Source organism: Cololabis saira, chromosome 8 (assembly GCF_033807715.1).
Source record: "Cololabis saira isolate AMF1-May2022 chromosome 8, fColSai1.1, whole genome shotgun sequence".
Taxonomy (NCBI): Eukaryota; Metazoa; Chordata; class Actinopteri; order Beloniformes; family Belonidae; genus Cololabis; species Cololabis saira.
Genome location: NC_084594.1, coordinates 30,377,816 through 30,401,036, shown reverse-complemented (window position 1 = coordinate 30,401,036; position 23,221 = coordinate 30,377,816). Strand labels below are relative to the sequence as shown.

At 39.0% G+C, this 23,221-nt stretch overlaps 1 protein-coding gene across 2 annotated transcripts; it reads left to right on the top strand.

Moving 5' to 3' along the window:
- Window positions 1–179: 179 nt before the first annotated feature.
- On the top strand, window positions 180–21,570 carry LOC133448813 (mitogen-activated protein kinase 14A-like). Of its 2 annotated transcripts, none has more exons than XM_061727700.1 (12): window positions 180–585; window positions 9,659–9,788; window positions 13,002–13,060; window positions 13,963–14,074; window positions 14,726–14,755; window positions 14,990–15,037; window positions 15,134–15,248; window positions 15,490–15,561; window positions 18,048–18,127; window positions 18,556–18,634; window positions 19,404–19,577; window positions 19,677–21,570. In XM_061727700.1, the coding sequence occupies exons 1-12, from the start codon at window positions 467–469 to the stop codon at window positions 19,742–19,744; spliced, it is 1,086 nt and encodes a 361-aa protein (XP_061583684.1). In that variant the 5' UTR covers window positions 180–466; the 3' UTR covers window positions 19,745–21,570. The 2 variants fall into 2 exon arrangements, with proteins under 2 accessions (XP_061583684.1, XP_061583685.1); XM_061727701.1 differs by lacking the exon at window positions 18,048–18,127 and adding an exon at window positions 17,556–17,635.
- The last annotated feature ends 1,651 nt before the right edge of the window (window positions 21,571–23,221 follow it).

Here is a 23,221-nt window from a genome sequence, read left to right as displayed (position 1 = left end):
TACACCAACGCAGAGCATACGCCGTAGGGGTCGCCGTACCCGGCGGTGTAGGCTCTGCGTCGATTTAACGCGGAACCATAATTCAGGCTTAATTCTCGCGAGAACGTCATAATCACCGGGAGCGCGCACTCAGTTGCCAGTGACGAATCGAGCGTGCGCGTTCGCGATGCCGCGCGTCTAGCAGAGCGGGATCAAAATAGGGCGAAAAATCCAGAGAAAGCCAGACTGACTGACTGAGCTTCCTGGCTCACTCCAGCGCTTGTGTTGTGTTGCTGAAGTTGCGTCCGGGCACTCCGACGCTTTGCAGAAAGGAGGGTTTAAAAAAAACAAAATCTATCTTATCTTTGCTGCAACTGCAGGAGAGGAGAGGACAAGAGAGGAGAGGAGAGGAGAGGAGAGAGGAGGAGAGAAGTTTCCGCTGGCTTGTTTTGTCACTGCGGGGCTGCTGGCTGGTGAATCCGCAGGAATGTCGCAAAAGGAGAGAGCCACTTTCTACCGACAGGAGCTGAACAAGACCGTGTGGGAGGTCCCGCAGCGGTACCAGAACCTGTCCCCGGTCGGCTCCGGCGCCTACGGCTCCGTGTGGTGAGTACTTGTGCAGAGCCAGCTCGAGTGCATTCAGACGGGGTTGCACAACAGCAGCTTCCCGGTGCACCGAGGCCCGTCACAGCCCAGGCTGCAAAGTTTCACATGAAAACGTGATCAATTACTTGTGCCGCTTTTGTTTACGGTGTTTAGGGCGTGATTGCACGGGAGATTGTGTTTTCCTGAGTTACTGCTGGCATACTACTCACTCTTGTCCCGTAAACAGAACTGCGCGCTCCAGTAAACACGCTGCTGGTGTGAGTTATTACTAAAGGCTGATTTATGGTTCTGCGTTAAATCGACGCAGAGACTACGGCGTAGGCTCTGCGTCGTTAACGCAGAACCATAAATCAGCCTTTATGCTGCGTTCCATTTACCTCGGAAGTCGGAACTGGGAGCTGGGAATGACGTCACAGCCGAGTTATCAGCGTTCCAGTTACAAAGTAGGAAAACAAGTTTGTAGTTCGCATATACCACATGAAAAATGTAAATTACACTATAGCAGCATATATATGCCGAACAATACTTGTATACGACTGATTTAATGTGACCAAAACTAGAATGAAGTGCTACGAATTTTTACAGAGTTCTCTTCTACTGTTTACAACCGGGGCAGCCATCTTGGAATGTGAACTCGGGGGTGGTGAAGACTCTCCCACTTTCCCAGTGGGAAATCCCACTTCGAGGGGCGTTCCAGTTGAAAAATCCAACTGGGAACTGGGAAATCCCCACTTCCGAGGACAAATGGAACGCGGCATTAGTCATCGGCGGTTTAGTGTGCAGAAGATTTTTTTTTTTTGGACCAAGCCCTCATCGGAACAGGGCTGATCAAGTGACATGACCACGCTTGCATCATCTGAAGAAGGGGGTGCCCCCTCCTCTTCACGTCTGTGCTCGTGATACAAACGGGACAGAGCGGACAAACAAATCGCCGTGGACGAGAAACATCGTTGTATCCCTGCAGGCGCAACCTTGCTACTTGACACATCCACACATTGCATGCATTATGCATTTTCCAGTTGGGTGCAGCCTGCAGAGTACCAGAAGGTCACGTGGTTTTCGGAAAGTAGGCCCCCCTCGTGCATAAAGAGAGCTTTCTACAGGAGGACCACGGCGATGACTCTGGAGTGATGTCATCCTTTTTTCTCCCGTTGTGTTACTTCCATGAGTCACAGTCCCGAGGTTAGGTAGTGCTCTCTCATCACAGTCATTATTCTGAAATACACATTCACTCACAATATGCTGCATGGAGATCTGTTTTGGTGGATGCTGGCAATATTTTAACACTGAATACACTAACTAGGAATATAATCAAGAGGAAGAATAATCAGGTTTTATTGGCCAAGATCAGGTCAAACAAGACAGGGGATTTGACTCGGTTATTTTCGCTCACTGTACAGTAAATAGACAAATGACAGCTCTTATTAACATATGTAAAAAAAAAATTTAAAGTGAGAGGTGCAGCAGTATGAGGTAGACATGGTTGTTGAAAGGTGCATTGTTACAGCATATGGTTGTGGTGGTTATTATTATTATTATTATTATTATTATTATTAGAGATGCACCGATCAGGATTTTGAGGGGGCCGATCACCGATAACTGATCTCCAAAATCAGTATCTGCCGATCCTGATATTGCCGATCACAGCTTGAAATCCATAAATTAGTCAATATTGTTGTCTCATGTACACAATACTGACATTGTATTATTAGGTATAAAAATTAGGGGATGAGAAAGTATCATGAAGTGACCACTGTTTTATTGCAGGCTGAGGCAATATGCAATATTTCACCCTCTAGAGACTTACTAGCTTAAGCTTTCCTGTGGTAATGATTATGTACAACCTGTGCTTGATACAAGTTGTTGTTGTAAACTTCATCTGATCGGCCGCTCTGAACTATTATTTTCCGATCTCCTATCAAAACCGGTAGGGCCATTATCGGGCCGATACCGATTGGTTGCCGATCGATCGGTGCATCTCTAATTATTATTATTGCATAGTGATTTATTACTCTGAGTGTTGAGAGTTCATCAGAGCAACAGCTTGGAGGAAGAAACTGTCTCTGTGTCTGGAGGTTTTGGCGTCAAATGCATGGACACATGTGAAAAGGTCTCTATCTTAAATATATGGTGTATAAATGAATATATCAACGTTTTGCCAGAGTGCTTATTAACATGCAGAAAGTGGTTTTATTCCACACTCATAATACATTTGTATGAAAAAATGCATGTTGTTTACCATGTTGTTTATCTGTGACTGTTATTAGGTTTAGTTTATTTAAAACATATCTTTAACGTCATCTTATAAGACAAACCTCTTTACATTTCTTTGTATTTTACTATATGTCAAGCCAGAGTAGGGAGTTTTCATCCAGTTTCTCAGAAACATCAACACCATTTATTTATTTTCTCTTGTAGCTTCCAGTAAATTGTGCAGCCAGAAGGATCTATACAACAGTGTTTCTCCAGGATCTTTAAGAGGGTTTCTGAAAAGTATAAATAACTTCATCACATCTCCAGTAGCATGCTGCAGCTGGTGGTCAGCTGGACACTTCTCTCAGTAATTCAGCTGACAAAGTCTTTGTTGCTTTCATAATGTTGTGCAGGTTTTCCCTTTCACTTGTATAAGAAACGCATTAATTATGTGGCTCTTCCTCATCAATTTACAGAACAAAGAAGCCATTATTTCTCTTTATTGCTTATCTTTTCTTCTTTTGAAATGCCAGACTTGGATGATATAAAGGGTTAGTGGTAAAAGAAGGGGCTTACAGTGAATATTGCTGGCTTAGATGGAAGTATCCACAGTGCTGAATGTCTGCTATTATTTAGTTTAGTTTTCTCAGCTAGGAAGAAAGCCTGAAGCCAATTCCAGTTCAAAGAAGAATGCCTTTTCTTTCTTTTTTTGGAGGGTGGGGGGGCTCAGCTCATTGAAAGATAACGGTAATAAATCTAGCAATTAAGTCTTCTTTCAACAGTATATACAGTTCCTGTTTGCATACTTACTATTAAGAAACATGTTGACTATCAACACTCTTATTAAGGTTAAACTGTTTGGTCAGTGTGATTATAATGTATTTATTGGTTCATTTATTAATCTAGATTAATAAAAAAACGAATTAATGAAGTAGTTTTATGTTTGCAAAAAGAAAGAGCTTAAAAAACAGTGAAAGGAAAAAGGCTAAACTAAAAACTTTGAATTTACTTTGAATTTGAATTCATTAGGTGACTTTTAGGTGTTTTTTCTTATTTTAATTTCAGATACTATGATTATTTTTTTCCCATCAGTTTTTGTCAACTATTGTAAGTCGGGACAGCCACCCCAACAGTCTCAGCTAGGTGGTGTCAACTTCACCCTCTAATTCAGACTTACTTTCCTTCTTATTATCAATAAATGTATATTTTACTTTGTATATTGATTTGAAGAATTGTAATCGGATATGCGATTTCAATGTTAAGCATTTCAAATTTGTGGGCATATTGTTACTTATTATTGTCCTGTACCTTTGGATATAATGTACCAAACTTCACAAAACTTGCACAGTAAGTAGCCCACGACATTCTTTGGATACACAGTAAAATCTTGTCTATAGACGGTCCAACAGCTAGCACAAGTCCATATCCCATGAACCAGTTGAGATTAAAAAAGGAAGAAAAGAAGACAACCCTGAAAATATGTTTGCAACAGAGCGTACTGGATGACATCATTCATCTGCGGGTTGTAATTTCTGCAAATCTGCATGGGTCCAAATGCATATCGCTTGTCAGTGTGGTAGTCGGACTGCGACTAACTGAATTTCTCTGACCCCAACCCAACTTTTTTGGGTGTTTAGGAGCAGTATCTGCAAAAATTGCAAAAAACGAAACACCAAAGTGGCAATTTGTCATTCATGATCTCATTCTCCAATGCAAAAATTTTAAAAATATTCCATAACAATGTAATCCTCCAACAAGTTAACAATGTTCTTTAAGTCAAACACCAGACGTTCAAAAGTTGAAGCATAGATTTTTTTTTTTTTACAATATCCACTATGTCTTGTATTTTATTTATTGATTTAATCATCAGTTTCTTGCACCTCCAAAGCCTCGTACCTTTTGTCCAACCATCATGCCTTATTGCAGTGTGATGTCATAGAGACAGTATGAAGACTTGGACATTTTGCTAATCCATGCAGAAAAAAGCCTGAGGTTCCTGGTGTTGTCAGTTCTGTCTGACGCACTTGAATGTAACCTCACCCACTTTTCAGCTTAGAGTGAAAAACCTGCAATTTTCTGACCGTAGCTCCAGCAACTGGTCATGTTAGGTCTATGACTTACTTCACCTGTGATGTCAGAGAAGTACAACCATTCATTTTAGTCTAAAGTTCTGGATTACAGCTTAGTTCCCAAAATGTTTAGGCACGTAGACAAAGTAAATGCTCAGAAAACAAAAAAATCACATTAATCGCTATGAGTGGACCAGCTCCACAGATGGGATGGGTTCCCCATGTTGTTTGGATGGTGCTGATGTTGGAGGCTGAGGGCTTCTTCTGTATCGTATAGTAATGGCGACCTGTTCTGGTTTAATGTGAGGTGAAACTTCTGAAGTTATCTGCTTTATTCTAAACAAAGTTCTTTAGTTTTAACCTCTAATGTCTCTACTATTTTTGCATAATAGATGATTTGCAATAAGAAACAAGAATAAAGTGAAAGGCAATTTCACATCATTATGCTTTTTTTCATTTTTAAAAGAGTTTTTATGCTTCTGTTGAATTGAGTCACCTGTGTAGTCTTGTTGGTAATGATGATAGAAAATCTTGTTCTTCAACTTTGCGTCCTTGGTGGATTCAGGCGCTTTGAGGGGATCATAGTGGCGGTGAGACAGTGGTGCAGACTCCATTCTTTCTGTCTCGTTTTCATCAAAGACTTTTTCAATTCTGCTGCATCATTATAGAAAACTGCAAGAGTCTATGTTACTTGAAACCTTTAAATGAAATCTCATCTGTTCATTTTGAATGTGTGAAACCAGATGGTACTGAAACTAAATGACTACACAATTGAAAGAAACAGACAAAAATTAAAAGATTAAGTTTGTGATTTTTTTAGAATTCAGATTTAGGCTTTAGTGTTTATGCCTACAAACCAGAAAATAGTGGAAAAAAGGAAAATAAGTCTATTTCCTTCCACGATCTAAGGGTCACAGACCTTAAACTCAGGTTGAGAAGTTCAGATGTCTTTAGTAGTCTCTAGAGTAAGTTCGTTCCCCATCCCTGTCACGTGCCGAAGTGTTCCTGGGCAAGACCTTGAACCCCACCTTCCTCCACTGCACCAGTCGCTCATAGTGCCACTTCAGGCCCAGATAAATGGTGACGGTTGTGTAAGAAAAAGCTTCCAATGTAAAAGCTATGGCCTATCAGTATGTGAACCCTGCTAAACCACTGTTGACTCCTGCAAAGGGGAAAAAGCCAAAAGAAGTGGCTTTGCTTTTGATTGTGCCTACAGACACGGAGATAGGCGGAAACGTTCTGTACACAAAGCATTTCAATACTTTTACATAATCATTCCCATTAATCAGATTATACTTCTGATGAAACATAACACATCATTGTTGGATGTCTTTAAACCCTTCTACCCAGTAGAGTCAGTTGTTGAGGAGGCAGGATAAGTGCTGTTTCAGACAAGATGCATCTAGAAGTTTACCAAGATATTTCTAACTGTGAGCTATGAATCTGCTGTTATTCTGTGAATCCTGTGCATGGGCAGACTGCTTCTCAGTTAGTTAACGTTGCATTATAGATGGCATTGATTTTCCTAAAATGGCTTACTGAAAAGGGGGAAAAGAAACTGCTTAATGCTGATACAGTTTATTGCATAACGTCAAATTTAAGTCGCATTAAAGTTTTCAATCTGCACTTTATTCTTCATTTCATCCAGTCTGCTCAACAAACACTGCAACAGGAGCTATAGTCTGTCTGTGCTACCTGGTTCAGGTACCATTGCCAATCAAATCCAGTCACTTAGGGGCATTTTAAATGACTTAGGCTTCACTTTTAGTACTGTAGAACCTTTGTTCATTCATCATTAGATACAGTTCGTAGTGCAATTTGACAATTTAGGCCCAACTACAGGAAAGCATTATAATTATGAGGAATTTGAAACTGTTAACATGACTGCTGAACTTCTAAAATATCCTCATAACTCTTCTTTTTTTTTTTTTTCTTTACTCAGCAGAACAAGCAGCTTTTTTTTAATACTGGGTGATGATAAGGCCACAGTGTCCTGCCTGAACTAGGTCATCTTACAGTCATTTCCTATCATAAAACTATAAAACATATTAAAAAGCTGGTATTGATAACAGTGGGCCTGTATATAGCATCACTTAATTTTTATGATGACAGATAATTTGAAATTTTGTCATCCCTGCAATGGAAAAATCACATTAGTGCAGAAAGGTGTGCACTCTGATTTTTACAGATGTAATTTTATATGTTTTATAATTAAAATCAAGCACATAAATCATGAACACTGAAAGAGCAGCTAAATGTCTTTTAAGGCCGATGTTATATCATTTATTTGTTTTTTTTTTACTAATAAAACCTGCAGAACATCGGCCTGATGATGCAGGTTTAAATGTAACGGAAATGAGCCGAATGATGACAAGATGCTTATAACATCTCTACAGAAATAATTTATAGTTGGTGTTTGTCTTTTTTCCACTGTCTGCCTCTTAGCCATCAGACTGGCCCTCCACTTCCTGCACAGCCTGCCTCACAATGCTGCTCCTTTTTACAGTCCACAATTTATGGCCATTTGTTATTGCAGTTCCATTTATTACAGACTAATTGGATGATGCATGCTTAGACTTTTCTTGTTTGCCTTGCAGACAAGCAGCAGTTTGAACTAGACTGCGTTTGTCTCTTTGTTTTGAGGGATTCTGTGTGCTGAGTACGATCTTTCCGTCATCACTGACACACATACAAGTTGTTCAGCATGCCTCTGATATTGGGTGTGGGAGATTATCTTTGACTTACTGGAAAGACTACACTGCTTATCTGAATGTTCTTGTTATGGATGCATAGGACTCAAGGCCAGGTTTTGTCCCCAGTCATATTACTGATGAAGTTAAAAACTTAAACTGCTCTGTTGTGTTGTCAGATAGTGAAAAGGCTGGCCGTTCAAATCTCTTGGTTTTAAAGATATACAGGAGAAATGGATCTCCTCATGTAGACAGTGATGTGGACACAGACTGAGCTGTAAACATTTGGCCTCAGTGCAGATTCAGATAACTTCAGTGTCATCCTTTTGAATTTTGCTAAAGTTTGAGCTTTGCATTTAGTCTCTTTTATTGGACATTCTCGCTAAAGCAGTATGTTTATTTGGAGAAAAACTTGATTAAATATTTATCACGCCACATCCACCAGAGACAAAAACTTGCATTGATTAACCCAAGCACAGATACCCCCCCCCCTGTTAATTTTGTAGTCGGCAATGTTTTTATGCAAATTAAGTGACTGACCTGAAAAGAATCTGGGTTATTGTGAGGAGGTTGTGCTCTTCAAGGATGGAGTAAATGCAGGAATATGTTGTTCTGTTGCCTGCCTGCTACTTGGTGACACAGACTCATACGTTAAGAAAAATCCTATTAACACAGCGGGTTATATCCTGGTAATAAAGCTCAGTTTTATGGATGTTTTTCCACAGCATTTGATTTATTTTAACTGACTTATTGACCATTAAACATAATTAGGGCACGTCTCAGTTTCAGCTCTTTGACTCTTTTATATACCGGTACAGTTTTATTCTTTTGTGTTTCTTCAGAGACAATGGTGTACTACTGTATTCTGTTACAGGCTGCAATAAAAGAATATAAAATGCTCTATAAAAATATGAAGGAGGAACAGAGCAAATACATGCATATTGTCATAAACTTGGAGGAATTCTTATGGGTGCTATAGATCACAGGTGCTCAGGGCCAAATGGGAGTAAGTGTTAACCATCTAAAACAACTCTAATGTGATAAATATCATAGCAATTGGAATGAACCTTTTATTACTCTTTTGAAAACCGTTTCATTAGCCATGTTTCCATTACACCTTTTGCGTTATAATAATTGTATCCCAGAATTTGCGAATAAAGGTAGTAGGGCTACGGGGGGCCGGTGTTGCCATTGGACTGTTTTTTTTTTTTTTCCCGAATAAGCGTATTTCTTCCTGCAAGACTTTTTTTCAAAACAACAAAAAAGAACATCTGAGCCTTTTTAAAAATAGGGGCAAAAACATTTTAGTCTTTGACAAATTATTGTGATTGCCGCTAGTGCTCTTGAGAAAATAGCCAGACGATGAAGGCAACAGATGATCATTCAAATGATTATTCAGAGGCAAAGCTCTTATTTAATGTATGATTATTAAGTAATGTTACAGCACAACTACATCGTATAAATGATGCCACAAACAGCTGGAAACTAGATTTTGAGGACTTTAGATTGAGCAGATAATGAAGGCGACAATTAAGAGATGCATTTTGAACAACTTAGAAAAACACAAACGCAAGCCATCTCTTAAGCCTTTTGCAGAAATGATATCCCGGAATAAGCTGCCTGCTCCTGTTGGTCACAAAGTTACCATATCAACAGGTCTATTTGCCACATCCTAGTCTAAATAATTGCATCATGTACAAGTGGCATGTTGTAACTATAGCCAACACAATGCTCACATGCTATGTTGATATATAATTTAATGGTGAATGAGTGACCCGACTGTTGCACAGCAATCTGCAGTGTTGTTTATTTTTCTGTAAATAACATGTTGATTTAACACTTATGTCGAGATGTTCTCATCTATTTAATTCTCTACAACAGCTTCAGTCACATTTCCTATGCAACCTTAAGCTGCAAAGTATAATAAGAACTGAAACTAAGAGCCTTTTGAGTTTTGTGTGGTTTTGTTGTCTTTGCCGAGTTGTGGCGACAAATAATAAAGGATCTCGCTGTCAGTTAGATTATGAGGATGTTGTTGTTTTAATATGGTAGTTATTAGGAGCCTGATCTAATGCATTTAGGTGTTTGTCTCATCTTTTTTTCAAATATTTTGTGTTTCAGTTCAGCATTTGATGTGAAGATGGGTCTGAAGGTCGCAGTGAAGAAGTTGTCCAGACCATTCCAGTCCATCATCCATGCAAAGAGAACTTACAGAGAACTGCGGCTGCTCAAACACATGAAGCACGAGAACGTAAGTCACCTGAAATGAAGCCTGCCTTCCTCTCAATTCCCCACCTTAAATCTGAGGCAAAGATGTTTTGTACCTCCTCTGTACAGGATATTTAGTCTAGATCCGGGGAAAATATTGAAAGGGAGGTTTTCAGGGTGGCAACTTGCTGCAAAATCAATCCCCATGCACAACTTCTTCCCTTTAAGATATTGTTCATTGTTGTTATAATGAGCTCTGGAAAGTGTTTTTTTCTGTTCTCAGGAATGCGTGACGAGGGTCATGTGACATCAAGAGATGCACAATAAACTGAAAACAGGAAGCGTGACACATGCAAGCATATTGATGTCAACAGGTTACAGTGGTAGATGAAAGGTAGAAGGGCTCAGATTATGAGACAGCTAAAGATGTAAGATTTTAACACAAAAAAGCCTACATTTAAAAGAGGAAGCTTTGACTTTGAGATGCCTGAAAAACATGTTTTTCTTTGTACGGGGTGCAGTCAGATACAACAGTTATACGGGCTCTCCACACACCTTCATGTTTGCAGATAGAAACCCTGAAGTGATGTAACGTTCAGCTGACAAGCGGTTGACCGGTGAAAATGACATCATAATTCACCAGTCACATATCGACTATTCAATATGTTGAGGAACTGAAGGGGGTTGTGTTGACAAAACCTTTTTCCTCATTGAGCCTTTTCTTTTGAATCCATTTATTTTGCATTGACAGAAAGTTGGAAAGCCATGTGGGCAATGTACATTACTGTCATGTAACTTTATCAAACATTGTTGATAAACATGCATGTTCCACCTAATTTGAATACTTTATTTAATTAAAATAAAAAGCTATGTTCGCTTATATAAAGACTGCAGGTTTTCCTAAAAATTCTGGGAAGGGAAAGGCAAAAGCACCTCAGGTGCTTTGGCTTTGAGCACCAACTGCGGCTGGTATGACGCTCTTTTAGCGAGGTGTGACTCACCAAACGAGTTTAAAGTTGCTGCCCCAGCAGCTTCTGTTCTTTACATTTTTTAGCTGCAGTTTTGGGCAGCGGCAAGAGTTCCTCTCCTACAATCACTGCTTTGGCTTATGCACTTATAGGTACTTCTGCACTTGCCGCTACTTGCCCACGTAGAAAACACAAATACCACTTTGTTCCTGTGTGCTGTCGTTGTATGCAGAAGTCATTTTGACCAAAAAAAACAAGGATCTTTGCGTGAATGTAGTCGTCATGTTTTTGTATTTTGGGTTGGGTTCTTTTTTTCAGTGCAGAAGATGTGTGTGACGAGTAAACCGGTCAGACACTGAGGAATTGTAGGTTGTCTGAAGCTTGGGAAGAATTTTCTGCTTTGCATGTAACTTCTGCAGAAAGTAGAAATGATGTCACCACCAATGAGCATGAGCAAACATCCGAAGTGAAGTGAAGCAGTTTTATATAATGTACTCTGGTTGAAAAAGAAACTTGATCTTCAAGGTTTCAAAGCGATCCCCCCCACCAGCAGAGCTGCAGATGTCTTAGTGAAACAGAAGATCTCAGAAAAGCTGATTCATTTTTCTTAATTTATTTTTCATTTACATTTATGCACAAATGTTTCAGGAACTCCAAATACAGTCACAACACATGCTGATTCATCACTTATTGACCAAAATAAAAAACCTGATCTGAGACTGTTATGAAAACATACAGGAAGTGGCTGTTGAAGTCAACAATATGTTGAAAGCCTATTGTGTTTGTTCGGATCAGAAGCTACTTTGCAGAAACTGATTTAAACACGCAGGGAAAAACAACAACAACAGTTTTCATCAACATCTGTTTACATGAGAGTCAAATGGAGAGGAAAAGCATCCAGCCTGTTGGATGTCATATCAGATTTGGAGGGGAAAAAACAAACAGATCTTGCCTTCTTCCAAATGATACATCGTGGCTGATGTGAAAACATGATCTGAACTTGCAGAGATTTAACAAGCAGAATGTGCTTTTTCACTATTGGAGCAGCTTCAGTATTTTTGGTGGTAAACTATCACTAATGTTATATGCGGAGCAGGGACTTTCATTTGAAAAACAGGTTTTATATTTGTGTATATTTTAATCTTTCTGCAAACTTGCTGTTGCAGGGGTTGTTTCATCCTACCAGGAAAGAGAAGCGTAAAGCCGCTCCTGATTGTTTCATACATAAGCAGTTTATTGATACCAACCTCTGAATTACATAGAGAGGGATTTTGTGTTTTGCTCCTGCTGTTGCCAGGAGACTCCCCGGTTTTGAGTTTGGAAAGCCTGAGTGGACCAATCAGCTGTTTTGTTGTGGCTCCAGCCCCACCAATCAGCTGCTGGATTAAATCCTGTGTGGGAGGGCCGCCCCAGTGTTTTTACACCACCTTTTCAGCTCAGTTTCCCCCCGCAGGGGGGTGGGGGCAGTGTTGGCGCCCAGGTCTGCTCTCTGCCAGTGTGCAAGCACATGCACAGTATGCAAAACATCTGAAGAATTGTACACGAACTCAGACATTCCTCTTTCCTGTGTTCTGCTCCATCCTTCAGCTGCATAAAACTTTATATTTATATTCTTAATTTTGATGATGCAGTCACCAGTTCAACTGGTTGTTTGTAGAAAGGGGTGATATATTGCAAATAAAAGTGTAGAATTTGAAAAACTAGAGTTTCTTTTTTAATATTCTTGAAAAAATACAAAAAAATGTGAAGGATTTAAAAACCATTTTAAAATAACAGGTTAACAAGTCCTGATTTAAAGCTTGTCACTCACTCAACTATGACTTGTGGAAACGACCTAGGGAGATATTTTCTCATGATTTTATCAGAGACACGTCATCAACACCCTGATGGTGCCAGTTGACAGACTTTTTTCTCAATATCTGTCCCAGTGAATATGATTACAGAGCTTCGTTAACCAAAACAGAACATAAGCAGGACCTAGTGCACATCACTAAAGCAAGCATTTCATTCTATTTATCGGTTAAAATATTTATTTGGGGGGGGGGGGTTGAGATCACAGCTTTATCAGGGCATTGTACATTGATTTCATAGGGCTGGTAAAAATGTCACACATTTGATTGCTGGTATATTATCGTTAACTGCTGGAGTGAAAGTGTTATTGCAGGAGTAAGAAATTATGTATTTCCATTAAAAGCATGCTTGTATATTGAAATGAATCAACTGTTTGCATCGTAATTGCATATCAAAGTAGAGTCTATTTTAAATGAATAACCTCTCTTTGCCTTCAGGTGATCGGCCTCTTAGATGTTTTCAGTCCAGCGACGTGCTTAGAGGACTTCAATGATGTGTAAGTCCTTTTTTTTTTTTTTCTCCCCTCTTCCTAATACTCACACATCTAGTTTTTCCTCTCTATTCCTCCTTCTTTACCTGTCAGTTAGCCAAGCTAAAGTCACTTCTGCAGCCCATAACTTCATGAAAATCAGCCACGTGGCAAATTGCACCAAGGTGAATGTGAATGTAGGGTGAGCACGTGTGAGTGAAGGACATCCTCGTTAGTCACCATGGTAACAGCCATCTGGCAGTCTTTGTTTTGAATGTGTGTGTGTGTGCACGAAGAGCATATTCAATCGACCTCGAATTCTCTGCACGGTGTTGCGTCACCTGCATGATGCGCATTTTCTGCAAATGTGAGGTGAACCTGCGCGCATGTTTCTCATGTGGCAATTAATGAACGCAGTGAAAACGAACCCCGCAAAGCTGAAAATCACATGGGTGCACACAGCTTCCAGGTCAGCTTATAACAGGTCTCTCGTCAGCAATGTAGGTCAGATGAAGCAGATATACATTATGCACAGACTTCACATACACAGGACATCTACTACAGACCGTATCAGCTGCTGCAGTTGCTCCATGATTATTTCAGCGTCAAAGTATAAGTGATGCAACCCTTTCTCATTTTTCCTTGTTTATCCTCTGCTGTCACCGTTACTCTTTTATTAAAATATATTGATATAATTACAGAAACAGGTTTTATTACACCCTGCAATTTGACTTGTTTAATCTTTTTTAAGTAAAGATAATGATGAATGACTTTAATTTAAAATCAAACTCCATGGTGATTTTAGCTGAAGCACAATCAGAAGATATATTGCAGAAATATAAAAGCCTCAGACTTTAATTTGATAAAGGCTATGGAAGGCTGCTTCCCTGCGTAAGGAGAGCACTTCTGATTAAGAGTTTGACTTGCAGATATTTGGTGACGCATCTAATGGGAGCAGACCTCAACAACATAGTGAAGTGTCAGAAGCTGACTGACGACCACGTCCAGTTCCTGATCTACCAGATCCTCCGAGGTTTAAAGGTTGGTGAGCCTCTCATCACACTGCTACACTCACCCGGCTTTACTACACCAACTCTGAAACCCGTGGAAGTTAAGATGCTAAATCCTCAATTGACAAGGAAGTGAAAAGTTTAAATATTCTTGAATTTTTGTAGTGTGGATATGTATATTAATACTATATTAATATGCATATTAATACGAAGCCCTGTGCTCAGCGTAGCTTGCCTGCTTTAAATAAGAAATGGTTTATTTAACGATTTTCCTGTAACTTCCTGGGGATATAGAAGCTTCCCAGTAATATACATTAGTAGGAGGTTATCTAAATGGTAATATCTAAAAGTTGTCATTTCTGTTCTGCAACAAGTGCTTTTTTTTTTTGTAAAGCGTTTGCTTATTATTGTTTCAGAAACATAGATGCATACTTTTTTTCTATTTATAGTTGGAGTTTTACAGTGATCGTCGACTTGGCAAATGCTTGATTTATTTTATGTTTAGGTCTTCAGTTGTTATTTACATTGTTTTCCAGTTCCTATGAAACATAATTACACCTAAAAGTAATAATGATCTTTTTTTTTACTGATAAACAAAATATGTTTATCATCACTCGTTTTTTTTTTTGGTGTTTTTTTTTTTAAAGTTAAGTCTTGTTTTTTCTACTTCTTTCCCCCACAGTACATCCACTCCGCAGGCATCATCCACAGAGTAAGTGATGGCTTTCAATAAGTAAATAAACTGAAGATTAATAAGACTTTTGTCAGAACAGAGAATATAGTTCAGTGGATCGTTAAACTAACTGAAGCTTAACGTCCCTTTTTGAATACGTCATCTATCATGAGAGGAGCAAATAAATAAATGTGCGTCAGTAATCCTACATGATATATTTTTTTAAACATGTCTTAAGGTGATATAAGTTCCATGTATTGCCTTTTTCTTTAGGACTTGAAGCCCAGTAATCTGGCTGTCAATGAAGACTGTGAGCTGAAGGTGAGTTAATTCAGAGGAAAGGGTTCAGCCAGAGTAATGTGGGAACTGCTAGGATTGAGGGAGTTCAGTCAAACCAACCATCTTTTCCTCTCTCAGATCCTTGACTTTGGTCTGGCACGACACACAGATGATGAAATGACGGGCTATGTGGCCACCCGGTGGTACCGAGCCCCCGAGATCATGCTCAACTGGATGCACTACAACATGACGGGTAAGCAGGCAGACATTCGATCAGAATACTTTGGACCCGACTGAATTAACGCTGCACTGTGTGCATTTTTTATAAAATTGTGTTGAAATAGCTCGTTGACTTCTTTGTGTGTGTTGTTGCTCTGATTTACAAAAGTCAGCGTTGTACTTGATGGGGTTTAAATGATAAAGAAAGAGTTTTATTGTAAGTCAATGTCCTTTTTTTTTTTTTTTTTTTTCTTTTATCTTTCCTTCTATTTTAGTGGATATCTGGTCGGTGGGCTGCATCATGGCAGAACTACTTACAGGACGGACGCTCTTCCCTGGCACAGACCGTATCCTTCCACTGCTGTTGCTGCTAAACCACTAACACACTTTCCTTGTCCGCCTGCTCTCTGGTAATGTATGCATTAGGAGAAAGTTACTGCAGAGTGTTGTATTCTGCAAACTGTCAGGTTCACTCTTTGGCATATTTCAGTGTTGAGTTTTGTGAGCTGCAAATGCTGGAATAGTTAAGGTGTATTTATTTGTATTTGTTGCCCAGTCCCCTGTGGGTTATGACTCACTGCTGCCCACTTTTGTGTCCTTTGCTTCTAAATGATGCAGTGCAGTTTTCCTGCTTCCCTCCCACAAAAATACCTATGCACAGCAGCAGCAGCGCATTCAGATGATTTCAATACAAAACCACACAGGACGACAATATAATTGGAACACATACTTATCCTCAAACACAGAAACATGATACCGTGGGTCTGTTTTATTTCAAAAGCATAGACTAGCTGTTGCATATTGTGGGATTTTTTTCCCTCTAAATAATCCATCTACCCATGCACTCCTTCTCTGCATGCCCTGAGGGGGTGTGTGTTCGAGTGTGTGGGGATACAAACCAAAGCAGTTATACTGAAAACAACATTTCTGGTGCATCTCCTCACGCCTGTCTCAATGAAATGTATGTACCGTATATAGGGGGAAGAAGGAGAAATAAGGTCAGGCTTCTTAAGAGCTTTAATACTCCATTACAACTATATATATATATATATATATATATATATATATATATATATAGAGCAACACGTAAATAACAATCAGGTGCACCTGAGAGAGAGAGAGAGCTGCTAATGTGTTTTTGTCAATATTTAATTTAGAAGTAACAACTTTAGGCTAGAGAAATGTGAACTAAGGGATTAAATTCCAAAACTTATATAACTTAATTTGTCTCACTCTCATTCATTTCATTACATCAATATCAACATTGTAACATCTACTAAATAGTTCAGCACTGCTCTAGTCTGTAGGGCATTACTTCTCAACTAAAATTGAAGTAGGATGATTAGTGCAAAATAATGCAGCACTATTGACGGCTTTAAACCATGCTCAACATTAGTCACAGTGGTGCGTTTCTAGAAATAACCCCACTAATGCAACGTTGCAATACGACTAAAATCTAATTTAGCGTCCGTGTTTGGTACTTTAACGTTCTTGTGCAGGAAAGGGAAAAACAAATGATCAGAACGTCCGGTAATTTGTTGTCAACTTGACGCAATGCTCCACGTGTTTACTCTTCAAATGTTCCTACATCGCTTGAATACTAGTGTTATATTCAAAATCCATTTTGCATAGTCTGCAAACCACAAAATCATGAATAAATTATTCCCACGCTTTGGAAGACCATGTGTGACAATCCTTGCTTACACTGTAGCCGTGACTGGACACATCTATGTTGTTATTCAAAAACATTATTTTGAATCCGACGCGTCCTATGCAGATTATTCAGATTAATCATGATCAAAATCCCACAAAGCAACATGCAATACCACTAAAATACAAATAAAGTGAGTTGCCTCTGTGAGTAATAATTTAAAAGTTGTTTTCTTTGTTTGTTTTGATTTAAAATATGGCAAAAACGGTCAACAGAGAAGTTTCTGAGACTGATTCCATCCTGAAGTCAAACAGGTCCTCAAGCGGGCAAAGTAAACTTTAGGATATTAACGGAAAAAAAAAAAAATATTTTAATAGATTTCCTTATATGGGAATTTATACGATGGCCGTATTTAATTTATCATATGCCTTGATAAGTTATGTCATGGTTGAATTACATTATTTGTGCGTGCGTGCGTGCGTGCGTGCGTGCGTGCGTGCGACATAGAGAATAACTGAGCTTCACGATCCAGTTTTCAATTCTTTCCGTTCTTCACACTTTAATCTTTGATTATGTTTGCATGAAACTTTTTGCATGCAGGCGATGGGTTTCCCTCATGTACTTGTCATTCCTGTCTCCCTAATCCAACACCATCCACCCTTTCAGTTTTCCTTTATGTGAGTGTGTTAGACATTGATCAGTTGAAGCGTATAATGATGTTCAGTGGAACACCAGGGCCCGAGCTCTTGATGAAAGTGTCTTCAGAGTCTGTGAGTGTAATATACCATATATCCCTGTTTCGTTGTGCCGCCTCATGCTTGTCTGTGCATGGTTTCTGTTGCCCTGGTAGTATTGTACTTACTTCTGCCGATGCTCCGTACTCTGGTCTGCGCTTGTTTGTTTTTTTTTTTTAAATGAGTCCTTGATGACTTATGAACTCAAGGCTTTAATTTTCATGTTTTCTAGCATGTGCTGTTATTTTCTTCAGTCCTGATTATCTCTTGCCTTGCAGTTTACATATCAGTCTGTTTTCTTCCCTCTTACTCCCTCTTCCTCTTGTCCCTATGTGCCCCTGCCTCTCTTCTGCACTTCCCCACATGAACATAAACTCTCTTATGCATCCATGCTCTCGTTGACTTGGTGACGTCCATGTTGTGAGGCCCCTTGACTCAAACGTTGTAGATATAAACCAGCTACAGCAGATAATGCGCCTGACGGGGACACCCCCATCCTGCCTAATAAGCAGGATGCCCAGCCACGAGGTGAGACCCGTTCCCCCTTACTTTCCCACGGTGGAATTGGGGCTGAGCAACATTACACTTTACTCACAAATGCCAACAAGACGCTCCTTCCACACTAGCGAACACACCGGCTTCTGCTCTCACTTCACATGTCACATGTCTCCTCTTTGATGCTCCATGTTTGCCACAGCAGCTAGTGTCCTGTGAACTGTTACACTGATTTATTTAAGTTATGTTTGTCATTATGGATATTCATCAAGGTGTTTGGTAAGTGCATCCATGGAAATCTCTGGAATATCTTTTGCATCTGGCAAAATTGGTAAACGTTGAGTAAGATCAAGTATGGTTTGTCTAAGGTGTGACAATTCTAACTATTCTGGTAGTTTTAAAGCCCTTTTAGTTTCTTACGGTCTTTAAAGGTTGAGTTTTTTATTTATCCTTTTGCACAGGCGAGGACCTACATCAACTCACTTCCCCACATACCTAAGAGGAACTTTGCTGATGTCTTTATTGGTGCAAATCCTCTTGGTAAGTTTCCCCTTTCTGTATGAATCTGTAGCCCCTTTCACACAGCCAGTTCGAGGCGGGAACGTTGCGCCTTTAAGCCGCCTCGCTGTTCTGTGTGAAAGTCACGGAGGCGGAATGGGGGGGCCAAGTGGCCCCACCAATAAGCCGGCAGCGGAGGTAGTCACAGAGCCGAAACGGGGTCTGTGTGAATGACACAGCCGGCATGCCGGGGCCAGCCGTGGCCAGCGCTGACGCTGTCGTCACGCCTCTGATTGCGGAACGCCGGCATGCTGTGTGAATTTACAGACGGGAGCGGCGTTATGCCGGCGTTGTATGGTTCTGTGTGAACCAACAAAGGCGGCGTATTGGCAGGACTTCTTTACACCAATATTGCGGAATCTCTGTGTGAAAGGGGCTTGTGCTTTGTACAGACTCTGGCTCGCTAGCTCCCTCTAGTGGTTTCATAGGAACAGGTGTTTTAAATTCTGTTTCATTGTTCTTAAACTCATCCTCAATTGCTAATCATCTTAAATAATAGTTGGCTCGGATTAAGCTATAGTTAGTTTTCTGAAGAAGAAAGAACCAAGGCACTAATACTGCTGCTACAATTATTCTAGTGGAGTTTCATTCAAAGGACATTATGCAATGGATTGATAATAACAGATGATTAAATAACAGTTGTTCACTGTTAACCCTCTATAAACATTAACTACGACCCAATTGCTTTTGCTCTGTACTCTACTGTCTTCCATCTTAAACCCTTGTTCTCTTTATCTCCTGTGGGCTTCAGCTGTGGACTTGCTGGAGAAGATGTTGGTCCTGGACACGGACAAGCGTATCACAGCGTCAAAGGCTCTTACCCACCATTACTTTGCTCAGTACCACGATCCAGACGATGAGCCTGAAGCAGAACCTTATGACCAGAGCTTTGAAAGCCGTGAGCTGGCAATCGAGGAATGGAAGAGTAAGTTTGGACATAATGAGTGCCTGAACCATCATTTAGTTATCACTTCTGTGATTATTATACAGGTGAATAACATGTATGCTGTTTTCTCTTCCTCAGGCTTAACCTATGACGAGGTAGTGAGCTTTGTGCCGCCGTCATTAGATGGAGACGAGATGGAGACTTGAGGGCGAGGCCATTTTTCCTCCTCTTCTTTTTTTTTCCAAGACAGTCTTTTAAAACTATCAGTTTTTGTAACTATCCAATTCCAGTACTTTCCTTACACGCACACAAACATGACATTCAAGTGCCTGTCGTCATTCATATCTGGGGTACGTTGTGATATCAGGGAAAAAGAAAACCCCGTCCCCCCGCTCTGCTGTTTATGATATCCTGCATCCCAGTGTTAAAGTTGTCCTTATACTTGGGACGGTTTTTATGTTTTGCCCCTGATTTTATTCAGCAAAGTATGAAAATTGTACATCGGTATCTTACAACGTATCGTCAAATTTGTCCTGCTGATTCTTGTTTTACAAAATTTTACTAATTAGCAGGAAAATAATACAACTGGGAAGAATTTGAACAAGAAAAGTTTTAATCATAAAGTTTCCGAGCTTGATGTCATCTCCACCGGTGAATAGAATACGTACTGTAGATATTACAGCAAACAGTATTTGTACATAAGTATTTCAGGCAGAACTGTTACCATCTTATAAAATGTCACAACTGGCTGAAACGCACCTCAGCCAGTCTCTTCAACAGTATCGATCTGATTCCAAGAGTTTATCCTAAAGTAAAATATGAAAATATGTTGTATGTAAATTATTATAGGTATGTATAGGATAGGATGAACATATGTAAAATAGTCCAGTTAGAGCGATTCAAGGCTTCACATTTCTTATTCTTGGTGATGTTTTATCCGTTCCCCCCCAAGTATTTCTCATCCCGTTTCCCCGCACACATTTATGTTTTAGATGTCATCAAGCATCAGTATCAACGCAGCATGATGAAGACAGGTTGGGCTTGGAAGTTTATTCAAACGTGTTTCCACAAGAATATCAATCGGCAGACGATGTAATTTAATGATTTTGCATTTAAAAACTGCAGTACTGTTGATGTTTGTTTGTTTGTTGAATGTTTTTGGAACCAGTTTGCCCTATATTTATAGTCTTTTGTCATATTGTTTGTATATCAGTGTAAAAGAGAATATTATTTGTCAGAATTGTTTCAGGTTATTTTATTATTTATGTAGAGCTTATTGTACTAGAATCCCAATGCACCATCAATAATCCTATGAGTCTAGAGCCACAGTGACTACAGCTTATCTATTTAAATCAATAATTATATTAATTAAAGAATGATGTTCTGTTAAGTTTTTGTTTTTTTTTCTTAAATGTATTGTTTACTGAACTCCCAAGCATAATATTTTCTAAATTATGCTGTTTACAAAAATGCTGATGGCAAACACACCCAGAAATTAAAGCGAAATATGCGTCTGGTGCAGTTACAGCGAACAACAACCACCTAAAATATGTCATTCTTTCTCCGAAGCAAGAAACATTTCTACATACAAGCTGATTTGCTAATTTTAAAATCCTTGTTCAATGTAGTGTTTTGTTTTTTTTATTTATTTTTTTCTATATTCTGCAACAACATCTTGTGTGTTAAATGGATGAATTGATGTGATGCTGATTGTTTCATCACAAGCACCATATGGTTAGTTTTGATACTAACAGGGCGCATGATTGTATATTTACTCACTGGATGCTGAAGGGCAATGCTGAAGCGTCACACTTTGTCATTTTTGCACAAGTGCATCAATCAGATTTTACATTTCTTTTCAATGCTGGTAGTTAATTTGGTTATGCTTGGTTTGCCTGAGATGGTTTTTGACATTGTTTTTTTTTTTTTTTCTTCACTATGTTCCTGATCACATGTTCCAAGACAGCAGGCCATGCCATCTGTAAATACCACCTTGAGAAAATAAAGGCTACTATTTTTCAAAGCTGTAAAAGTGTTTGATGAAGTTTTGAACGCTGACTTGTTTCCACTGGGAGGCAGCAGAGCACAACTAGAGCAAAACTCTTCACTCAATCTAGTTCAAAGTTTTCTTCACATTAACTAATTGTTTAAGTTTATGAATTAATTCACTGATGGATGGGTACAATGAGCTCCAAACGCTTCACAATGAAATGCACATGAATGTATAGATTTAAAGACTGTCTTTGAGTGGCCAAACAGCTGCTGGCAAGTCATAAAGTTATAAAGTTATAAATAGAGCTATAAAAGTAGAGTTGAGATTGAAGGAGATTTTTAAAAAATGGACAGAAATACAAAGAAGGAACGTGAACCTAAGTACTGGAATAAATAATGTACAAATAAATCTCATTGTGAGAGACACTCAGGCAATTTCTGCGATTATCAAGGATATTGCACTTCCATTTATCAGCTGTGTCTTGTCCAATTCATTTTACAAAATTCATCCCTTTTTTCTAATCTTGCAACTTTTCCTCAAAGCACATACAAAACATTGAAGACACCAAGCAATGAAGCGTTAGGGGCTTATTTTTTTTGTTCCTGCAAACATCTTGGAACGCAATAGTACAGGCACCTTGCACCTTTTTTATTTCTATTTTTAAAATCCCTGTGGACACATTAGGATCTACAAAACATTTTATCCTCATCCATAGCTTGTGTTATGTGTGCAGACTATGGTTTTGCATTGAAGATTCCTTGAATCATGTAATGATAAATTGTAGTACGAATATGCAAAATACCTCATCTTTCTTTGGTGAGCAATGTTTTCAAACATTTCAATTATTTTCTTACACACTTGTTGACAAAGGGGAGATCCTCTGCCCATCTTCTCACAAAGAGTCAGCCTTTCATCAATGATTGGCACAATAACCTTTTTGAAATGACGTTTCTCAACCCACTCCACCCTCCTTTACATCCAATCTAATATTCAAATGCACTCAAAAAAAATATTTTGAAATGTTTTGAAAGGTTTTAATTGTAAATATGGATGTGAGGTTGACAAGATAGAGAGAAAGATAATATAAAAGTATTTGCATACAGTCAATATAAATTCAAACATTTTTTGATTTTGGGTTCGACGTGCCTTTATTGCTCATTGGTCCCAAAAAGGTAAACAACTACAAGAAAATGTCTTAGGGTAGTAAGAAAAACAGTAATGGTCTTAACTTTACCTTACCATATAAAATCCACATAACTGATGTTTTGCAAAACAAGCATCATGTGCAACTCAACTTTTATCAGGTCAATACAGAGATGTTAAAGGTACAGTACGTTATTTTCCCTCAGGAATAGTTGATGAAGAAATGAAAAGACTTATAAAAGTACAAGTTTCAAATTTGCAATAAAACATAAGCAAATGTACTTTGTTACACATCACTGACTGAAACTTGACTGTGTGGCTTTATGTCCACTAACCATTTTATATTTATTATATAAGTAACCATATTAAATGCGAAATTTGTGATCAAAACATGTCGTGTGGGTTCCTGTATCAATGCAAAAGAATACAAAATGAGGTCATGGTAGAGACTCAGGTGATAAATTGTTAAATTTTACGTTTACTTGACACTCCTCCCTCAAGAGCACAAATCCCCCTCCCAGGTTGGTTTCGCGCACTTCAGGGAGTA

What these genes read in the sequence shown, in the direction of transcription:
- LOC133448813 (XM_061727700.1), top strand. Translation starts at nt 467, where the DNA reads ATGTCGCAAAAGGAGAGAGCCACTTTCTACCGACAGGAGCTGAACAAG. An exon ending in TTAGAGGACTTCAATGATGT is followed by an intron (nt 13,061 to 13,962) that starts GTAAGTCCTTTT and finishes TTTGACTTGCAG; the next exon opens with ATATTTGGTGACGCATCTAA. An exon ending in CCGCAGGCATCATCCACAGA is followed by an intron (nt 14,756 to 14,989) that starts GTAAGTGATGGC and finishes CTTTTTCTTTAG; the next exon opens with GACTTGAAGCCCAGTAATCT.